The sequence below is a fragment of the Geotrypetes seraphini genome, chromosome 1 (genome assembly GCF_902459505.1).
Source record: "Geotrypetes seraphini chromosome 1, aGeoSer1.1, whole genome shotgun sequence".
NCBI classification, from domain to species: domain Eukaryota; kingdom Metazoa; phylum Chordata; class Amphibia; order Gymnophiona; family Dermophiidae; genus Geotrypetes; species Geotrypetes seraphini.
In genome coordinates, this window is record NC_047084.1 from 213,477,868 (window position 1) to 213,497,318 (window position 19,451).

Below are 19,451 nucleotides of genomic sequence, written 5' to 3' on the forward strand. Positions count from 1 at the left end.
TCACCTCCTGTCCTTTTCACTCGAAATGCAGCTGTATTTACTCAGGGAAGCCTCAAATAACATAGTGCTCCCTTTTACTAAATCTTTAGTATAAGTGCCTCTTAACTTCTCCTTGTTCCTTCCCATCCCACCTTTGTACCACACCAGACTACTAGTCTAGAAAGACACTCACTTTGCAGATACCATTAGAATTGCCCATGTTACCATTCACACAGTATGGCCTTAATATGCAGTTCAATATGTGTACTTAGCTTAGGGATCCTTTTACAAAGCCGCCTTAGTAGTTTAACTAGCATAATAGCGCACGCTAAACTGCCGGCCACACTACCGCCTCCTCTTGAGCAGGCAGTAGTTTTTCGGCTAGCGCAGGGATTAGCGCATGATAAAAAGTTGCGTGCGATAAAGCCGCTAACACAGCTTCGTAAAAGGAGCCCTTAGTAAAGAGTACATTTTTATTTCAGATGCAGAGGTTAAAAACAAATTTTAAATTACGTTTATCAGGTTTCAGCAGTAACGAAAAGGTGAAGGATATTATATAAAAAGAACTGCGCTGCTGAAATAGACGACAAAAGATGAAAAACAATTAGCCTGTACAAAGGCATTTTATTTATTAATATTTTATTTAGAAAACCCCCAACAACGACAAATAAATTTTTATTAAAACAAAAACCCAAAAACCAACAACGACAAATAACTTACAGTTAGCATAGCAAAAGCTCAAGTGGCTTTTTAAAGTGCACTTTAGAAAAGGCTGTTAGCCTCTGACCTTGTCAGTTCTCCCAAAGGCTCCATGCAGGAAGGTGAGACTTCGAGGTCCCACAATGCAGAGCTCTTGTTGAAAAACTGCCTTCTATAATCCTCAGATCAGTGTCTCTCTCACTCCTCCTTATTGACTGACAGCACCTCATTTAAGGTTACCTGCTGCTTGATACAACACCTGCCCCCCTCCCCCAGGGAGTCCCTGCATTTGGCACTGCACTCCAGAATTTATTTCTAAAAAGGAGTCTCCAGCACAAATTCCTGGGGAAAAAAATCTGTAGCACAGCAGCTAATATGTTAATGATCCTATTCTGTCATGAAGACTGTTCCATTTAAGGGCACGGACTCTACAGTACATGAACAGATAATGTGGAAATCATGCGCCTTTAGACATTTTAGAAAGCAAACACACATCCTTGTTCTATGTTTAAAATTGTGTGGTGGCTAATTAGATGTAGTATTTGGTATTGTCACTTAATATGAAATGATGAATTCATATTTTCAGCCATACAATTAGGTAATATTCACTACCTATGATGACTTTGGATCCTGTCATTATAATTTGAGTTACAACAATGCACATCTAATCACTATCAAAATTATGCCATATGAAGCTGAGCTTGTAGATAATCTACATCAACAAACAGTTACTGCCTGCCAGCTATTTGGCTTTCTTTGGAGGGGTGTTTCTGCACTGGAACTATCTTAAAAGTCCTCAGATGTTTCACAGTGGAATGTTAGAGAAAATATTGTTGTAGCACTAGGATATGCATTTCTTTCCACTCATTCTTCATTAATGAGCCTTCCCACAAATGGGATATTCATTCCACAGACACCACTTCTGAATCTCTTTCAAAAGTTTTGACATTGTTGCACAGCCAGGCAAACCACTTGTTCCGGAATCAGTTTTTAAGCGCCTCTGCACTGTCCTCCACTTTCTCGGATGCTGCGTTGCCAGCCCTTTTGTATTCCAAAGCTGGAACTTTACTGAATGTTGACCTGGGAAGACCAAAAAAAAAAAACCTTGCAGGGTCTGTTTTCAGATAGATGTGACAGTCCTCACTTTGGCAGACAGCGCCTGCTTGAACCGTCTTTTCAAGTCCTGCATGTTGGGTGACTTTGGCCTTGGAATAAGAGAGGTTTTTCTTTTCTCGGGTGTGCTGATGGCCTGTTTGCTGATCTCTTTACAGAGGACATGGAAAGCGTTATAAACATCATTGTAATTCTCACTGACTGACACCTCATAGAATGTACAACCCAGCATGTTTGCTAGCTGAAGTCCGTGTTGTGGCTCCACCTGTTTCACATGGAGTAGGTCGGCTTTGTTTGCCACAATAACTATGGGAAGTCTGTTTTCTGGATGTAGCTGCCGTATGTGTTGATGAAGGTGACTAATAAGTTCATAACTCTTACAGTCTGTGACAGAGAAAACTATCACCACAGCATCTGCCCATCGCAGAGAACTAGTCAGTTGTTCATTACAGTCCAGACTGTGTTCACTGATCTGAAAAAAAAAAAAAGGTTTGTATGTTTCATCAAACACCTTATAGCTTGATAATCCAGTACAGAAAAAGATAAAAGTATTATATGAAAAGAACTGCAGTGTTGAGACAGACAACAAAAGATTTTTTTTTTAATCAGCTTAAATAAAAACCAACATAGTTGACTTAGCAAAAGCACAAATTGCAGTTATACGTAGGCAATTCCGCTCCTCATGAGCCGGAGTCAGGTCAGGTTATCAGGATATCCACATAAATATGCATGAGATAGATTTGCATCTCAAGGAGGCAGTGCATGCATCTCATACATATTCATTGTAGATATCCTGAAAACCTGACCTGGCTCCAGCTCTCGAAGACTGGAATTGCCTACCCCTGACATAGGCTATTAGCCTTTAATCCTGTCCGCCCATGGGCTCAGGGTGGGAAGGTGACTAAGTTATCCTGATCTGCCTCAGGTACTAATTGTAAGCTCTCTGGCATAAGGGAGCCTGTTTCTGATTATAACTTTCCTTGAACTACTACTGAAAAAGCATGAGTTGGATCTAAGTAGATGATTTGCATAGAAGATCTTGTGCACTGTGTTTTCATTTGAGATGTTGATCCAGTTGCAGACCTTGGAATACACAGTGCTGGTGGTGCATGCCATCGTAAAGACTGGAATGTCCACCGGGCTTTGGCCGCATGCAGACTTTGTAGTTGCGCAGAATGGGAAATTAGCTGGCTAGACAGTTGGTCTAGAAAAGTAAAGGGAGAAGCTGGAAGCATTTAAAACCTGGACGGCTGCCCAGCACAAAAGGAAATGCTTGGTCTGAGTCTTCTGTATGCATTCCAGCTATGTTTAGAGATGCCGCTAATTGGTGCTAGTGCAAGGTGGAAAGAGAATAGATAAAAATGTGAAATTCTGGATTTTGATGTTTATGAGGATAGAGTCAATAGGCTCCATTCTTCAATTGCCAGGGCCTTTTGAAGGCATTTTTATTACAGAATGCATTTGCTCTGGACTATTTTCTTACAGTGCTCTTAAAAGTCAACTCAAGTTTCCTAAGTCATTCCAGGTGCGTTCGGCTGAACAAAGGATACATTGATAAGTGACCAATTCTGCAGCCTTTCCAGACAAACATGCTGCCCTTAAACTTTACATTAGTTTTCAGAACTCAGAGGGGGGAGGTAGAAAAATAGTCAAAAGAGAATATGAATAAAATATTTATATATCAATAAATCAAACTGCACATGCTCCTCACCTGAACTCCTGGTGTGTCTTGCACTTGAATGGCAAGGGTCTCTCCATCTATTTGCACTTGTCTACTGTATAGATTACCTTTAAAACAAACAGATAGCCATCCATTCATTAGGTTCATGTTTATCCAGTAAACACAGAAAAAAAAAAAAATTTATATTGTCCCCAACACCACTTTCCGCCCTAAGAAATGGTGGCATTTTCCAGTTCATTAAAAAAAATGTATCAAGGTTAAGTGTACTTTTAAGTGTACTGCGATAACTAGGTATGAATTGCTGAATAGCAGTGCAATAACAGTGCTACATCTGAAGACTTAACATCCTCTTTGCTCTGTGTATGATTGCTTAGTTCTACACCCCAGGGAGGGGGAAATCAGTTTAAAACAATCCGTAAACTTTTGCTTACCTGCATTTCTTTCATAATCGCCAATAAATCGTTTTGTCAGGAATCTCACCACCAGAGCTGAAATCAAAGAGAGAGTTATTAACAACAAATTTTACAATAATGCATAAGCCACTGTATGGTATGGAGCCAGACCGTTTAAGTTATTTATCTTTTTCAACAAATTGTGCCAATTCTTGTTTTTTTTCAATCATCTTTGAAACTTGGGGCTCCTTTAACTAAGCTGCGCTAGCGGTTTTTACACGCTAACGCCTCCATCGAACTGGCAGTATTTTCCACATAGCGCGGGGGTTAGCGTGCGCTAAAAACGCTAGCACGGCTTAGTAAAAGGAGCCCTTGGTTATTCATCGGTAAAGCATGTTCGTTTGAAGTCATTAATTGATCAATCTTTTGGATCTCTGGGTACTAAACTGTGGAATAATCTCCCAACAGAATTAAGACAAATCTTTTCTTGCTATGTTTTTCGTCAAGGTTTAAAGACATTTTTTTTTTTTTAATTTATCGATTGCATTGTAAAATGTATGCTATAGGAATTTTTGATTTATCTGCCTACAACCTAGTATTGAGATTGGTGTAGGATATAAATCTTCAGCCCAGAATAGTTTTTAATTATTTACAGTGCTTTTTGACAGCTGGCTGTGAATACGTTTTATCCCATTTGATTAAGGTTACAGCTAAGCTAAGTTCTTAAGACAGATCGACTGTTAAGATCTAAGACTAATTGTAAAGAAACCAGCGTGTCTCACTATCGCAGTAACAAAGCAGCTTCTCACATCTTTCCTCCTCCCCTAATCTCTTCCGGTCACTAACGTGAGAGAGGTTTACCAGTAATTACCAAAAATAAGAACGATCTTGTCCATAAGTTATTCTCCCCTTCTGGACTCGTATTATGTTTTCAGACATGAACATTGCAGGAGACGCAAGTGCTCATTCATTAAAAACCCGGTCCCTCAGCCCTGCAAACAGGGGACGGAGAGGGGCCTCTGGGTCTCACCTGTTTTTCCGACCCCACTGCCGCCAACCACGGCAATTTTGATCACTCGGTTGCCGGAGGCAGAGCACTCGCCGGAGCCCAGGGGATACTCTGCGATGGTGCACATGTTCTGAATCAGGCGCATCTTCCACACACACCAGCCGGAGAGGCAACCGAGAGCTGCTGCTGCTGCTGCTGCTGCTGCTGCTGCACTTCCGATGGGGCTGAAAGGAGAAGTGAGGCTCGGAGACAGCTCTCTCTATGGAAAAGCGTGAGCTGCTTCTCTGAGCTACGGTCGGCCAGCGAGAGAGTTTTGTTGGGGCGGCCGCCGCCAGAGGCTCCGCCCCCTCCTCCCGTCTGCCTATCACAGCCCTTCTTTCCGAAGCGGCGAACCTGAGACGGCCGCTGTCAATCCCGTGCCCCCGCGCGCTGCACGTCTGGTGGGAAGACTGCGTGGAAGAGAGAGAGAACTCACCCCCAACAGGTGAAACCCGTCGAGGTCAAGGATCCGTAACTCTCAGATGCCTTTCAAGGACATGAGAGGGTCTTTAGTGCTGCTCCCTGCTGCCTATTTAGTATTGGATTGCAAATGCAACTCTTTGCAGATATAGGCCACTGGGTTCATAGTCTTATAAAGTGCCCCTTCTTTGACTAGCTCTTAAATGACTTGCGATAGGCTTTTTTTTTTCTCTCGATTAACCCTTTCTTTTAGATTTCCTGTTACTATATCACTGCTGCTTTTATTCTTATGAATACCTATACATAGAATAAGCGAAAACTTTAAAATGCCGAAAAAGCAGTAATTAAGAATGTTTTTGCCCAGAAAAACGTTTAATTAACCTTATTCTTGGAGTCGCTGTTGATCATTTTTAGAACAGGTACTGTAATAACAAGAATAGTAAAGACAAAGAGAGAGCTTTTTGTTTCTTTCGCCCTACTTTGTCCTTAAACTTGGATAACCTAATCATTTGTTTGTCCCACGCCTAAGAACCGACTTTGCAAAACGATTGGAAGTTGCTAAACGGCATAAATAACACTTCCCCAAACATTCATTATAGGGGGGTGCTCAAGCACCTACAGCGCTGGCACCTATGATCTCCCCAGCGGGAAAGGCCGCAAAGCAGCCCGTTCAAAGTGCTGCTACCGCTGCCATTTTTGGAGGTCTCAGAGGTACAGTATGTCAGTCTCATAGTGGGAGGGTTGGTGGAGTTCTGCTGCACATGGGAGGGAGGGTGAGAGAGATAGAAAGATGGTGCACAAGGGGATGGGTGAAAGGGGAGGATAGATGCTGCACATGGGGGGGGGAGAAAGTGCTGCCACCGACAAAACGGGCAACCCTAGTGTCAGGGATGGAGTCAGGGACATTTGGGAGGGGCTTCGGGAGTTGATCTTAACTAGGGCTTATTTTTGGGTAGGGCTTATATTAGGAGCATCTTTAAAAATCATGCTAGGGCTTATTTTGGGGTAGGTCTTATTTTCGGGGAAACACGATATTAGAGTAACTACACTGGCTGCTGATGGAAAAAAAAAAAGAATCCAGTGGGAAAAAGGGAATTCAGTTTAAGATAGCCTGCATGGTTCACAAAACAATCTATGGAGAGAACTCAGAGCAACTAACTTCTGATATTAAAGTCCCACATTCCTCTTTCAATTCATGCACTATGCAACGCTACAAATTATTCTTCCCATCTCAACAAGTATGGCGAAAGAAGATATTTGAAACTACCTTCGAATACCAGGAACATCTCATTTGGAACAAACTGCCAATATACCTAAGACAACCCATCAACTACCTCGAATTCCGAAAGAAACTATAGTCACTTTCTTACCCTTCACTCCCTCATCCTAAACCAATGCTCCTCCTAACAATGTAACTTAAGAACTTGATCTAAATCATATTGTAAACTGCATAGATTTCTTGCAGAAAATTGTGGTATATAAAACACTGCATTGTATTGTATTAAAAATGGATGCTGAGACCAGCATCAATGGTGCAACCTCACCTGGAGTACTGCATTCAGTTCTGCTCTCCTTATCTCAGCACTAGAAAAGGTTCAAAGAAGAGCGACCAAGATGATAAAGGGGATGGAACTCCTCTCGTATGAGGAAAAACTAAAAAGGTTAGGGCTGTTCAACTTGGAAAAGAGATGGCTGAGGGGAGATATGATTGAAAATCCTGAGTGTAGAACGGATACAAGTGGATTGATTTTTAACTCCTTCAAAAATGACAAAGACTAGGGGACACTTGATGAAGTTACAGGAAAATACGTTTAAAACCAATAGGAGAAAATATTTTTCACTCAGAGAATAGTTAAGCTCTGGAACTCATTGCCAGAAGTTGTGGTAAGAGCATATAGCATAGCTGGTTTTAAGAACAGTTTGGACAATTTCCTGGAGGAAAAGTCCCTAATCTATTATTGAGAAAGACATGGGGGAAGCTACTGCTTGCCCTGTATCGGTAGTATGGAATATTGCTAGTCCTTGGGTTTTGGCCAGGTACTAGGGACCTGGATTGGCCACCATGAGAACGGGCTACTGGGCTTGATGGCCCATTGGTCTGAAGCAGTAAGGCTCTTCTTATGTTCTTATGGATGTTTAGAAAGAGCATGCACATGTCTGTAGCAACTGTGGGCATATCATTTTCCTGGCTTTCCTTCCTTATTGTGAACATAGGCTAAACTGGACAAATTGGGTCAAGGCTGAAAATATGCCAACAAAATGTTTTTCATACAAAAAGAGAATATTGGCTGAGAAGGAATAGGTTGTAGTCAAGATAAGAGATAATGGCCTAGATTCACTAACCTGCCTGATCCGTGGCTGATCCACGGCAGGCCGACTGATCCACAATGGATCTGCATGGAAATGGGGGCGATCGGAGGAACGCCCCCCACCGACCACACTAATCGCTAGTGAGCGATCCTGCAGCATGCGCAGACCATCTTCTTTGCCTGTAGGTGGTCTGCACATACTTACCAGAGTTGCAAACTTTTTTTTACTTGGGAGGCATTTGAAACCACCACTATTGAGTTGCCCGAGCGTGCGATGGGGTTGGGGGGGTGCCTGCGAGCAGAGCAGGGAGGATTTTTTGTGAGCTAAAACTTTTCACGAGCCCGTTTACTCTCCCATGTCCCAGGCTAGCCTGCCCTTCTCCGCAGTGTGAGCCCGTGGTTTTAACCTGTGGGAGCTGCACTGCGGGGAAGGGCAGGCTAGCCTGGGACACGGGAGAGTAAAACGCATTTCTGCCCCAAATCCCAGTGGCTGATTTGCTTCTTCTTCTGCGAGCCTCTGCCGCCCCGACTCTCCTGCCGTCCCGATTGCTCTCTGCCGCCTTACCTCATGAAGCTGCTCTTCCCCATGAATAGTGGCATTAAAGCATTTTACTGAAGGAAGGGCAGAAATTAAAACAAGAAAAGTGAGAAAACAATCCTCGGCTCTGCATCACATGAATTGATTTATCTGGAGAATGAGCAGTTTGCTGACAATGTAAAAGCATCTTTTGATTCCTGTTCAGCATGGAGAGGAGACCAGATAAGAGTTTTAACATCGGGATCTGGATGTGCCCCTTTGCTCCCTGACTAACCACCCCTATCCCACAGATGTTACCCCGATACACCTCCTACCTTTTAATAAAAACACGACAACAACTTTGGGAATTAGCCGCAGCTCAGTTTATTAATAAAATTAACATATTATAATTTCCATCAAACAGTGATTAACATAAATCCAAGAGCTCCTCCCGAGCTACCCCAAAAACCAACTTTCAGTGCCCTCGACCCTGCCACCTCAACAAGGGTCAGAGGGGTGGCATGTCCCTCATGCCCCTTTATCCGGGTCACCTGACCCCCCGGTCACGGCACCCCGCCGGCCCACCGCTCATCACCCGATGAGCCCAAAGACCGAATAGCTCGGGAGATCCGCCCCCGAACTACTCCCAAGCACCAAAAAACAAAGGGAGGGTGGGAGGGAAAAACGCCCTGGAGGACCCAAACGGTTGAGTCCTCCACTGCCCCCTCCTTAAATCCCCTCGCCTCCGCACCTCCTCCGGCACGCACCCAATCAGCTTAAAAGCTGGCTGTCGCCTTTTAACAGGCCAATCAGCCGTCGGGCGAATTACACCGCCCCCCCGACCGCCCCGGCCGATGAGCAACACGGAGGCCCACCAGCCCCGTATTATATTTTGCCCATCGGCACGAGGCCTCGGGCTCCCATTTATGTGTAGGACAGTGGAAAGGACTCTCAGCAGTCACTTGTTTTGGGATCGGCCAACCCAGTCGGTATCCCTCATTTTTTTTTTTTTTTTAGTGAATCACTGCTTGCCTACATTTCCATGCCGTTCCCCCTCATTTGCATGCGCGGATCGGAGGATGATCAGCACAGAGGTTAGTGAATCGGGTCAGAGGAAAATTGGGTCACAAAGTTGTCGGGACACGATCGGCGTCCTTAGTGAATCTAGCCCACGGGTAGACAATTCCAGTCCTTTAGAGCCGGAGCCAGGTCAGGTTTTCAGGATATCCACAATGAATATGTACAAGGTGGATTTGCATGCACTGCCTCCTTGAGATGCAAATCTATCTCAAGCATATTTATTGTGGATATCCTGAAAACCTGACCTGGCTCCAGCTCTCAAGGACCGGAATTGCCTACCCCTGATCTAGCCCAATGTCGTGTGTTGTTTTCATTGTTGCTTCCTCTTAGTCCTGCCGTTTGTCTCCCAGGTTTTCCAATTCTGATGCATCTTGCCATGCTCTCAGCAGCTTAACACAGGCATATCCATTATACAGGGGTCTTTCCTTAGGTAGGCTGATGTGTACAGAAATTCATTTTCTGGGACAGACTGAATTATAAGTAGCTGGCAGTCACTGATTGAGTAATTCTGTGTCTGCAGTTGTAATATATCCAGTCTGTCAGTCCTTATATCATGTGCTGGGTATGGGAGAAACTGTGAGATTGCCTGTACACAATGCATTAACAGATTTTCTCACAGCGCATTTCTGACAGATGAAGGCTTTGTCTTACTGAAGGTGCTAATGAAGAGGAAAAACTACAATGTAAATGCACCTGTGGCCAAGATGGAATCAGAAGATAAGCAGGTCACAAATCTAAATGTTTAAATAAAAGTAGGTCAAATGACGGTGTAAAGGTCACATAATGAGCCATAAAGGCAGGAGTCACGCTGGGATCTTAAGCTTTTATATTACAAGCCCTCTGGCTGCCATTCCCTGATTACATTCAGCAACGTAGTGAAGCGCCAACAGTTGGAGGTTATCAGAGGAGAATTTCCAGGGTCCTCCGGCAATTTGAAAAATGCCTCCATTTCCTCCTCTTTAGTGCCCTACCTACTGGGCCTGTACTCAAAAGATTCGCAGTAGAGGAAACTCTATTGTGAATCCAGCGCTGAAAAATCAGCACGGCATGCTCAAAGTATTGAGCACGCAAATTCATGTTGCGCTAAAATCCTGGCAGTAAATTTGCTGCTCATTACTCTGGGCTAACTTTCCTGTCAATGCCTGAATGCTGATTGGCTTAGGCACTGAAAGGAAAATCAAGCAAAAAAAACCCCAAAACAAAACAAAAAGCATGTCACTGCATGTCAGTCCTTATCCCTGAACCCTCCACCTGGTTTGAATCCAACTCCCTACCAGTGGGCCTAGTGGACTTCAGAACTCCCTCCCCCCAACCAATCTAACCCCCCTCCAATTGCTACTGGCTCTGGTAGTCCAGTGGACTGCTACAGCCCCCTGGCCTGGCCTGACCCAACTTGACCCACGGGCCCTGGTGGTCTAGTAGAACCCCAGCCCCTCCACCTATCTTAGTTGTAGGTGGCAGGAGGGAATAGGCATCCCTTCTGCCTCAGAGCTGCCTTTTTCAAAATGGAAGTATCCTACCCCTGCCTGGTGTACCCTGGGATGTACTGGGGGGGGGGGGGGTAAGCAAAGCACAATCTAAGGGGACAGGGGCAGGGTGCTGCCATTTTGAAAAGGACAACCCAGAGGCAGACAGGATGCCTACTTCTGCCACTTACAACTAAGGTATGTGGAAGGATGGGGGGTGTTCTACTAGATCATCAGGGCCAGTGGGTGGAGGAGGGTGATGGCTGAATGTTACTATACCATCTTGGTAGTGATAGGGGGTTGGACTAGGCCCAGCCTGATCTGACCTGGCCCCTGTCAGGAGGGCAGTTCAGCAGTTTAGTCACCAGGGTCAGTAGTAGTTAGGTGTAGGGTTGGGTTAGGTTTCCTGATCGGCAGAGCAGTGTGATCAAGTTAGTGGTTGAGAAGGGGTGCCTTTAGATACCTGTTCTCTCAACCGACCCTCAATGCTGCCCTAGACTAGGCATTCATTTTCTATCGCTAAAGGCACCAGACAGCCCCCCTTTTTTAAAGCATACAGTGGGATAACTAATGACCACATTTAAATGCATTTAATTAATTAATTAATTAATTTTATTATTTATATACCACTTATATCCTAAGTGGTTTACATTCAGGTACTTTATAATATTTCCCTATCTGTCTCGGCGGGCTCAAACTCTACCGTTTCAAGCATGAAAATGCCAAATTTTCATCTTATAAAGCAGTGAGAGAGCTGTGCATATAATGGAGGTGACAGGCATGCAAATCTGCCCCATGTATATTCATTAGGACTATCCTAAAAATCTGGCTGGCTGTGGTGGTCCTCCAGGACAGGGTTGGGAACCACTGTTATAAAGTCATATAAAAAGAAACATATGAATCACAATTAACATGTATTTATACTGAAGTTATTTGAAGATGAGTAAAGAAAATTTAGAAATGAGTAGTTTTGTGAGATTTACGATTATATTATAAGTCACTTTCAATGAATCAGCCCACAGATGTAGTCTCCCATCATGTTCTCATTATATTGTCCTTGGTAGCAGGGTTTAAAGTTTAGGAGAAGGTGAAAGAACTCACGTTGCTTCTCTGAGTATGCTTCCATGTTCTCCTTGAATGTCTCAAGATGAGCATCAAGGATATGGACTTTGAGAAACATCTTACAGCCCATTTTACTATAATTCTTCACTAGATTCTCAAAGAACTCCATATAATTTTCGGCCTTGTGATTGATCAGGAAGCCACAAACCACTGCGACAAAGCTGTTCCAAGCCACCTTCTCCTTCCTAGTTAGTTTCTTGAGAAATTACTTGCACTCCAGGATCTTCTTTATCTGTGGTCCGATGATGATGCTAGCTTTGGCCTTTGCCTCAGATTAGGGAAGATGCCTTGAAGGTACTTGAAGGCTGCTGACTTCTTATCTAGAGCTCTGACAAATTGTTTCATTAGGCCCAAATTGATGTTCAGTGGTGGCATCAGCACCTTCCACGGGTCCACCAATGGTTCCTTTTGATGACGTTTCTCTCCAGTCCCACCTTAGGTAGTGCGCGTTTGTGTCCCTGCTGCCCAAAGGCAGAGATAGCAGGGAATTTTTGTAAAACCAACTTGGAGACCTATTAGGAATGCCACTATTTTAAAGTCTCTGATGGCCTCCCAGCCAAACTTATCATACTTCAAGGTGCCCAGTAAGGTCTTGACGCTGTTATAATCCTCTTTGAGGTGCACTGAGTGAGCTAGTGGAAAAGACAGGTACTTGTTCCCATTATGGAGCAGCACAGCTTTGATTCTCCTAAATGAGCTGTCAATGAAGAGACTCCACTCTTTTGGGTTACAGGTGATTTCAATTGCCTCAAACAGGCTGGTCACATTGTGGCAGAAGCAGAACCTATCTTGATGGGTGGAGAAAGTGGAAAAAGCTTGGTGACACTTCCTCTGATCTGTGACTTTAACACTTTCATATAAGTTCCACTTCATGAGCCTAGATGTCAAAAGTATAGCTTTGGACTTGGTGAGTCCAAGATCTCACATGAAGTCATTGAGGTCTTTTTGGTTTGGATTGTATGGGTTTCTTTCACCAGCTACACTACTGATATTGTAAACTGGAGCTAAAATGTCTCCCTCACTCTCTGACTTGCTGCTCTCTTCTGAAAGCAGCTGTTCTATCTCTTTGGGGGAGTGGGTAATAGGGTTCCTAAGTTTACTCAGCTTGGAATCAATCTGGAATGTTCTGAAAAAAAAGTAAATTTCAAAATATAAATGTCCTGGTCACAAAAGCAAAGTCTGAGAAGAATGATAGCCATTTTCTATATTTTTGTGGCATAAGCAATTAAGAAAGAACACCCAGAAACAAAAATTAATTGTTACATAGTGTTATAAAGAAACAAGTCAAAGGGTTCAGGGTAGATAAAAAAATAAAAACACCCTGGGTATAAATTTGACCTAGAACTGTGCAGAGTTCCATTTCAGTACATTTCTAAAATTCTTGAATGGGTTCTGCTGATGAGACTGTAGGTCAATTAAGACTAGCACAGTTGACCCATGAGTTTTGAAGATGCTTTCTCACAGTGCTTTAAAAAGGGTAACCATATTAGCCTGCTAGAATAAAATTGACAAAGGCAGATGGCACAATTTATTGAGGGGTGAATTTCCAGGACTAAAGTCTGTGTAATCAGAGGAAGTAGGCTCTGATCCTCTAAAGCTCAGGCCTCAATAAATTATTTAATCTGCCCAGTCCTCCAGGCATACTGTACCTAGCCAATCAGGATTTTAGAATACTCACAATAAATATGCATGAAATAGATTTGCATACAATGGAGGTAAGTGCAGGCACACTTATCTCATGCATGCATGGATATCCTGCGAATGTTTGCACCTTCTGCTTCTGAGCTTTCCTATTTGGTATCTGATCATAGCCAGATCTGTGGGTGTTTGGGCACCCCCAATATTGAGCAAACGCCTTCACTTTCTCTAAGTACAGGTGATGTATGATGGGTTCAGCACCCTCAATCATTGTGAAAAGTTGGTTTCTAAGGATCTGTTTTCAACATATTGTAAACCACTTCGAAATCCATGGAGGAAACTTAAGACGGTATATCAAATAACGATAACTATAACTATAATTTTTGGGTTGAAGAAATACGATCATGTAACACCTTCCTATTGAGTGCTGCATTGGTTGCCGATGGAGGCACGTATGAAGTTTAAGTTTGGTTGTTTTTGTTTTAGGTTGTTTTGGGGGGAGGGGGGTTGTAATCATTTTTATTAGAAAGGGTGCAACAGGATAACAGGAACAACAGAGATATCAATTTGGTTTAGTTCCTAAATACATAACTGAGCTTTTCTCTTTTGCAACCAACAGACATAAGAGAAGCTCACACCTGAATTTTGTTTTTCCGCTGGTTAGAGGATGCAAACTTAAAAAACATCATCAATATCTTTTTTCACATCAGGCAGCATTATGGGGCAAAGATCTAGAACAATTGCTTCTGCTTACTGATACTTATGGGGAATTTAGGAGACATCTAAAAACATATCTGTTTTTGAAGTACTTAGGTAGATGATTTGTAAAAAAATTTATTATGCAATAATCAGATCTTTTTAGGGTTTTTAGTTATTGGCTTTTAACTTTTTAGTTTTATTCAATTTTGTTGTATTTTTAACTATTGTAAACTGCATAGAACTTTACGGCCTTGTGGTATATAAACTGTTGTTATTATTATTATTAACCATAACCATTCTTCCAGGAGACCCAGACTGGCCATGGTTGAAGATACAATGCTAGGCTTATTAGTCCTTTAGTTTAACCCAGCTATGCACTTATTAACTGAACAACAACCAGTTCTGAGTGAGACAATGAGATACATTTTACAAAAGGGCAAGAACAGATAGATGTATGAGAGCCTCCTTGCCTCTTCTGTCCATTTAGCTCTGACCAGTTTCCTGCCAATGCTGTTTCTCATCTTGTTCTTACAATGGGTGTTGCGCTTAAATGACAAGCTGCTGTCCAGTGTGAGACCCAGTTGGGTCATATTTAATTGTTTGGGATATTCTGTACATGTGAGGCACTTGCATTCTGCAAAACACATGCCATGTGAGCAGTCAGACATCTTAACACCAAGAATTACAGTGTTCAGGTACACATGCAATTTTGAAGTCATGTATGAAGTCCATAAAAAATAAAATTAAGAAGATGATACAGAGCTGAACAGTTGATCTGGATCTATTCCTGTTGAGAAAAACCCAGGAAATGGCTGGAAATGGCACCTTCACTACATTACTGAATGCTTAAATATGTCATTATATTTGCTTAGTTGAAGTGTGAGATTTAAAAGGGGGATCCCCTATATGCTTGGAGGATATTTAAACATACTGTACTTGGCTACCTGTGTGGGAAGCTTTGCAGCAGAGGGCTCATAGTTTGTTATTAAACATGTAATAAAGAGTACTTGGGAAGTGAGGGATGTAATACTATAGTCACTTTGGGAGAGGCATGAGGGAAAGATTATATACAAAGGTGTTTTCCTAGTATGATGATCATGGTGAAGAGTCAATACCAGTAGTCATCAGACATGACATAAGCAGACTTTACAAGGGAGGGAAGAGTTGGGGGAATTCTTAAATAAGACCATATGCATCATATTTTGCTGTATAGGTTCTCTTTCTATTTGGAAGTCCTATGTGATCAGATTGAGCAAGAGTGTCTTGTATGGCCAATTTGTTAGCTGTGCTTCATAAATACAATTGTTTAATATCTATGTAATTAATTAGGACCACCTGGGTTCTTTCCTGAGGCATAGTAGTCCAGTAGGTCATGCTTAGGGTTACCATAAGGCTCCAAAAAAGGAGGATGAATTGAGATCTAGGTTTTATTCCATTGCTTTCAATAGAAGTAAAACCCGGATATCTCAATCCATCCTCTTTTTTTTCTGGAGCCATATGGTAACCCTATGCTTGATGTTCTATGCATGTCATTGAAGACTGATTGATTCACTACCTATGTTCCTGTATTGTATTTGCCCATGAGCCATGATTTTTAATTGGATTAGGGCAACGGGATGTTTTTCATTAGCATAAGGACATTTTTAGTTAATGTCTGTTTGTGTCTCTTCCCTACATGTAAGTGCGGGAGGGGGGGGGGAGAGTGAAAAACACACATACCCACATACTCTAGTTGGTTTCCATAGCAGCATAATGGCACTCACATTTTGTCATTCAGCTCAGAAGCATGGCTACACAGTGTTCTACAGCATGCAATTATATCAGTTTGCATTTCAATTGGATTTTTATCTATTACTTCTGCTTCTTCCTTCCATTTCCACACCCCTTCCCCTACTACCACCACCAACAAATAATAGGCAGGCTTGGAATTCTTACATTGAAACCCAGTGAGTAAATTCTTCCATTTAAAACAGCTTAAGTGCCTTTTTAAAATGTAATTCTATTTATTTGTGTCTTTAATAGACCCAAGTATCTTTTCCCCAGGGAAGAGAATGTATCCAAGATAAACAAATGAATAACAGATTACTACTGCTCAATAAAGCAGGTTTCCCCTGTCATTAAAAGAAAAGAGAGAGAGACAGAGGAAGGATGCAGAGGGCAGTTCAAAATGGAAAGTTATTTTCAACAAACAGCTACAAGAGGGTCACTGAAAAGTTCTCAGCCCAACCAAGAAGAGAATGGTGTGGAGCCATGACATGAGTTGTTCCACACTTTTCATGACACTTCGTTTCGTTTCAAAGGTGTCAAGAAAGGGTGGAATAACTTGTAAGTTTCATGGCTCCATATCATTCTCTTCTAGGCTGGGCTGAGAAAGTTTTAGCGACCCCTCGTATAGTGTGGCAGAGTGCCAGGATAGAAAGGTCATTGTTTCTCTTGTAGGAAAGGTAGTGATGTAAATCATCACCCAGTGTCATTCTCTTGGGGATTCAAGATTTTGGCACTCTCTATCACCAGCTTTTTTTTTTTTTTTGGGGGGGGGGAAAGACTTGAGATAGAGGGGGAGCTACTGGATCATGGGTCGGATGCTTCTAGATTTCTGAGGTCTTTTCCTCCACTGCATGAGCAATTTAATTTAAATTAGTGGGTAGTAAATTCCACAATGTGTTTAGTGCAGTTTTCACATATTTTGTGCTTTATATGTTCAATACTCTGTACTGCACTACCCTGTTCTTTAGTGCCATTTACAAAGTTTTGTCCACTACTGAAATGATCCACCTTCTCCTCCTTTTTCAGCTTAACAAAAATTTGACAAACACTGTTCTTATCTTTTATTACCTGTGCACATACAGATCAAAAGCTCCATGAAAAACTCAGCCTCTATAGCTAAAGCTATCAAGGGCACTTTTTACCTGCCTGAGCTTGTTTGGCTCTTCCCTGCAGAATCTGAGACCCTAGTCTTTATACCAGATGACGGAGTACAAACAGTGTAGAACAAATGCTCTTCAGTGACTCCATTAAAAACTCTTGAAAGATAGATATCTTTGAAGATCCCATTAAGTGTGGTTTCAAGTTAAAATATCTTAGCACAATACAACAGTTTGCAGGATAATGCTGACAGTACATATATACAGTCAAAGCTGTAAATGTGTGTTTTTTTTACTATTCACTCCAAGCATAAACAATTTGAACTGGCATTCAGGATATTAATATACTAGTCATGCAACTCTGCATTACCTAACAGTGACCTGTAAACATAGATAAATTAGAAATATGGTGTCTGCTTTCTTTCACAAATGCTCCTGGACATGAATTAAAAAAAATATAGCAGTGTTGTGTGGACAGTAATGTGATCTAACACAGGAAATAATTTAGAGGAATGGTTCATTATCTCATATCTGTATGTTGTAAACACTTTTCTTTATAAAGAACGGAGACTTTCCTATAAATAGAAACAGCATAGGGTGGGGGGGGGGGAATGGTTCCTGGAGGTTTTACAAATTCCAGGTTCCAAATGCACAAAGGTTGGTATGCAAGGGCATCTCCACTGCGAGTACTATGTGACATCCATTCATATTTCATCTGGAATGTAAATCTATTCAGCACAAGAGGACTTAGGAGCTTTAAGGGAGGGCTTCAGTTTTCCAGAACCAGTTATAACTAGTAAGAACCATCCAAAGCATTAGGATGGTAATTTTCTTGTTAAGAGCTCTGACATTTTTTACCCCATGCCGCAGCTGTAACACATTGAATTCAAGTTTTTCTCAGATGTAGGCGTCCACAAACAAAACATTCATTATTTCCACACTGAAAAAAGGTCGCTTTTTTTAAACAAACATTACAAAAAAGCAAATTGCTTTGTGTCATGTTTGGATATAGTACATTTTAGGAAACAATTTACTACTTCAACACCCAAGATAAGGTCACCCATGTAGAAATTAGTCCAACAAAAAGATATTTTGTTTGTTGACCTTTATTGTAAGGTAATATATAAGATGAATGGCACAATATCAAGGAAGACAAGGGGAGCAAGTATGGTTTAATGGTTTAAATATTTATATTCCACTTTCATCCAAAGATCACAATAAAAACACATAACAATAAAATCAAAAGCAACCCACAAAAATGTAGAACAATTGCATAGCCATGTCCCCATCAACCTCTCCCCGCTACCCTCACGTTTAAGACATGAGGATGCACAACTGTTACAAGGTTGTCACTCATCCTGTCCCAGTCCATTAGGTGGTCAGTTATCGATTTAAAAAAAGGGAGCCAGTGGTGTAAGGGGAGGATGGTTTGCCCCGGGTGCAGTTTGGTGAGGGCACAGGCATCCATCCTCCTCTCTGCCACCCCCCCCCCCCCCACTGACGCACGTGCATGCCCTGTCCCTTCCTTCATACCTCTGTAATATTCATGGTGTGAACAGGAACCCCCTAACTGCTGTCGCGTTAGCATCAGCTTTTCCTCTGATGTCACTTCCTGGACCCACACCTAGGAAGTGATGTCAGAGGAAGAGCTGATGCTGGCGCAACAGCAGGTTGGGGGGTTGCTACTCATGCCGGGAATGTTACAGAGGTACGGGAGAAGGGAAGTGACGCGAGTTCGACAGGAGGGAGTGGGGAAGGAGCATGTGGGGGAGGAGCAGAGAAGAGGGGAGGGGAGGGGCACCACCGCCGCGGGCACCTCTCACCTTCACTACGCCACTGAAGTTAGCCCTTTAAATGTTTCTTAAACAGCATGTTTCTCTGTCATCCATCTTAGAAAGAGTGGTAGCTGATTCTATGAGACTATGCAAAGGGAAACCAAGGCAAGTGGAAATATCTGGTAGGCTACAAGCCCCCATCAATTCTAGGTGCATCTCCCCAATGCTCTTCCCCAAGGCTCAGGAGCCATTGGTAGCCCCCATCTACCTTAGGTACAACTTTCAATGCTCACCCCCCTTCTTCAGATGCATCTAGTGGACATTTCTTCCAGAATGATTCTTTCTTTTCCTTTGGGACCGTGCAGCTTTCAGTGACTACTACTACTTATCATTTCTATAACAATACCAGATGCACGCAGCGCTGTATATGAGTAGGTGTGAGTCATATAAGGTACAAACGCCCATGTTATTCTCTTGAGATTATGTGAAAGAGTTTGGACCAAAATAAGGTAGGGTCAAAATAGGGAAACACAAGAAAAGTATCATGAAGTCCAAAACCACAACCGACAAGGCCACATTTTGCCAAAATTCTTTGCATTAGGGATAATATACAGATAAAATACAGTCAATGACTTGGTTTGCGAGCATA

The 19,451-nt window shown here is 42.4% G+C and overlaps 1 protein-coding gene across 1 annotated transcript; it reads right to left on the reverse strand.

Moving 5' to 3' along the window:
* Positions 1 to 578: 578 nt before the first annotated feature.
* Positions 579 to 5,166, reverse strand: RASL11B (RAS like family 11 member B). Its single transcript, XM_033945519.1, has 4 exons — positions 4,895 to 5,166; positions 3,904 to 3,960; positions 3,503 to 3,579; positions 579 to 2,263 (listed from the first exon to the last, which is right to left on the reverse strand). Exons 1-4 carry the CDS (start codon positions 5,016 to 5,018, stop codon positions 1,799 to 1,801), a joined length of 723 nt encoding a protein of 240 aa, XP_033801410.1. The 5' UTR covers positions 5,019 to 5,166; the 3' UTR covers positions 579 to 1,798.
* Between the last annotated feature and the right edge of the window lie 14,285 nt (positions 5,167 to 19,451).

What these genes read in the sequence shown, in the direction of transcription:
- RASL11B (XM_033945519.1), bottom strand. Translation starts at nt 5,018, where the DNA reads ATGCGCCTGATTCAGAACATGTGCACCATCGCAGAGTATCCCCTGGGC. An exon ending in CAGTGGGGTCGGAAAAACAG is followed by an intron (nt 3,961 to 4,894) that starts GTGAGACCCAGA and finishes CTTTGATTTCAG; the next exon opens with CTCTGGTGGTGAGATTCCTG. An exon ending in AAGACACACCAGGAGTTCAG is followed by an intron (nt 2,264 to 3,502) that starts GTGAGGAGCATG and finishes TTTTTTTTTCAG; the next exon opens with ATCAGTGAACACAGTCTGGA.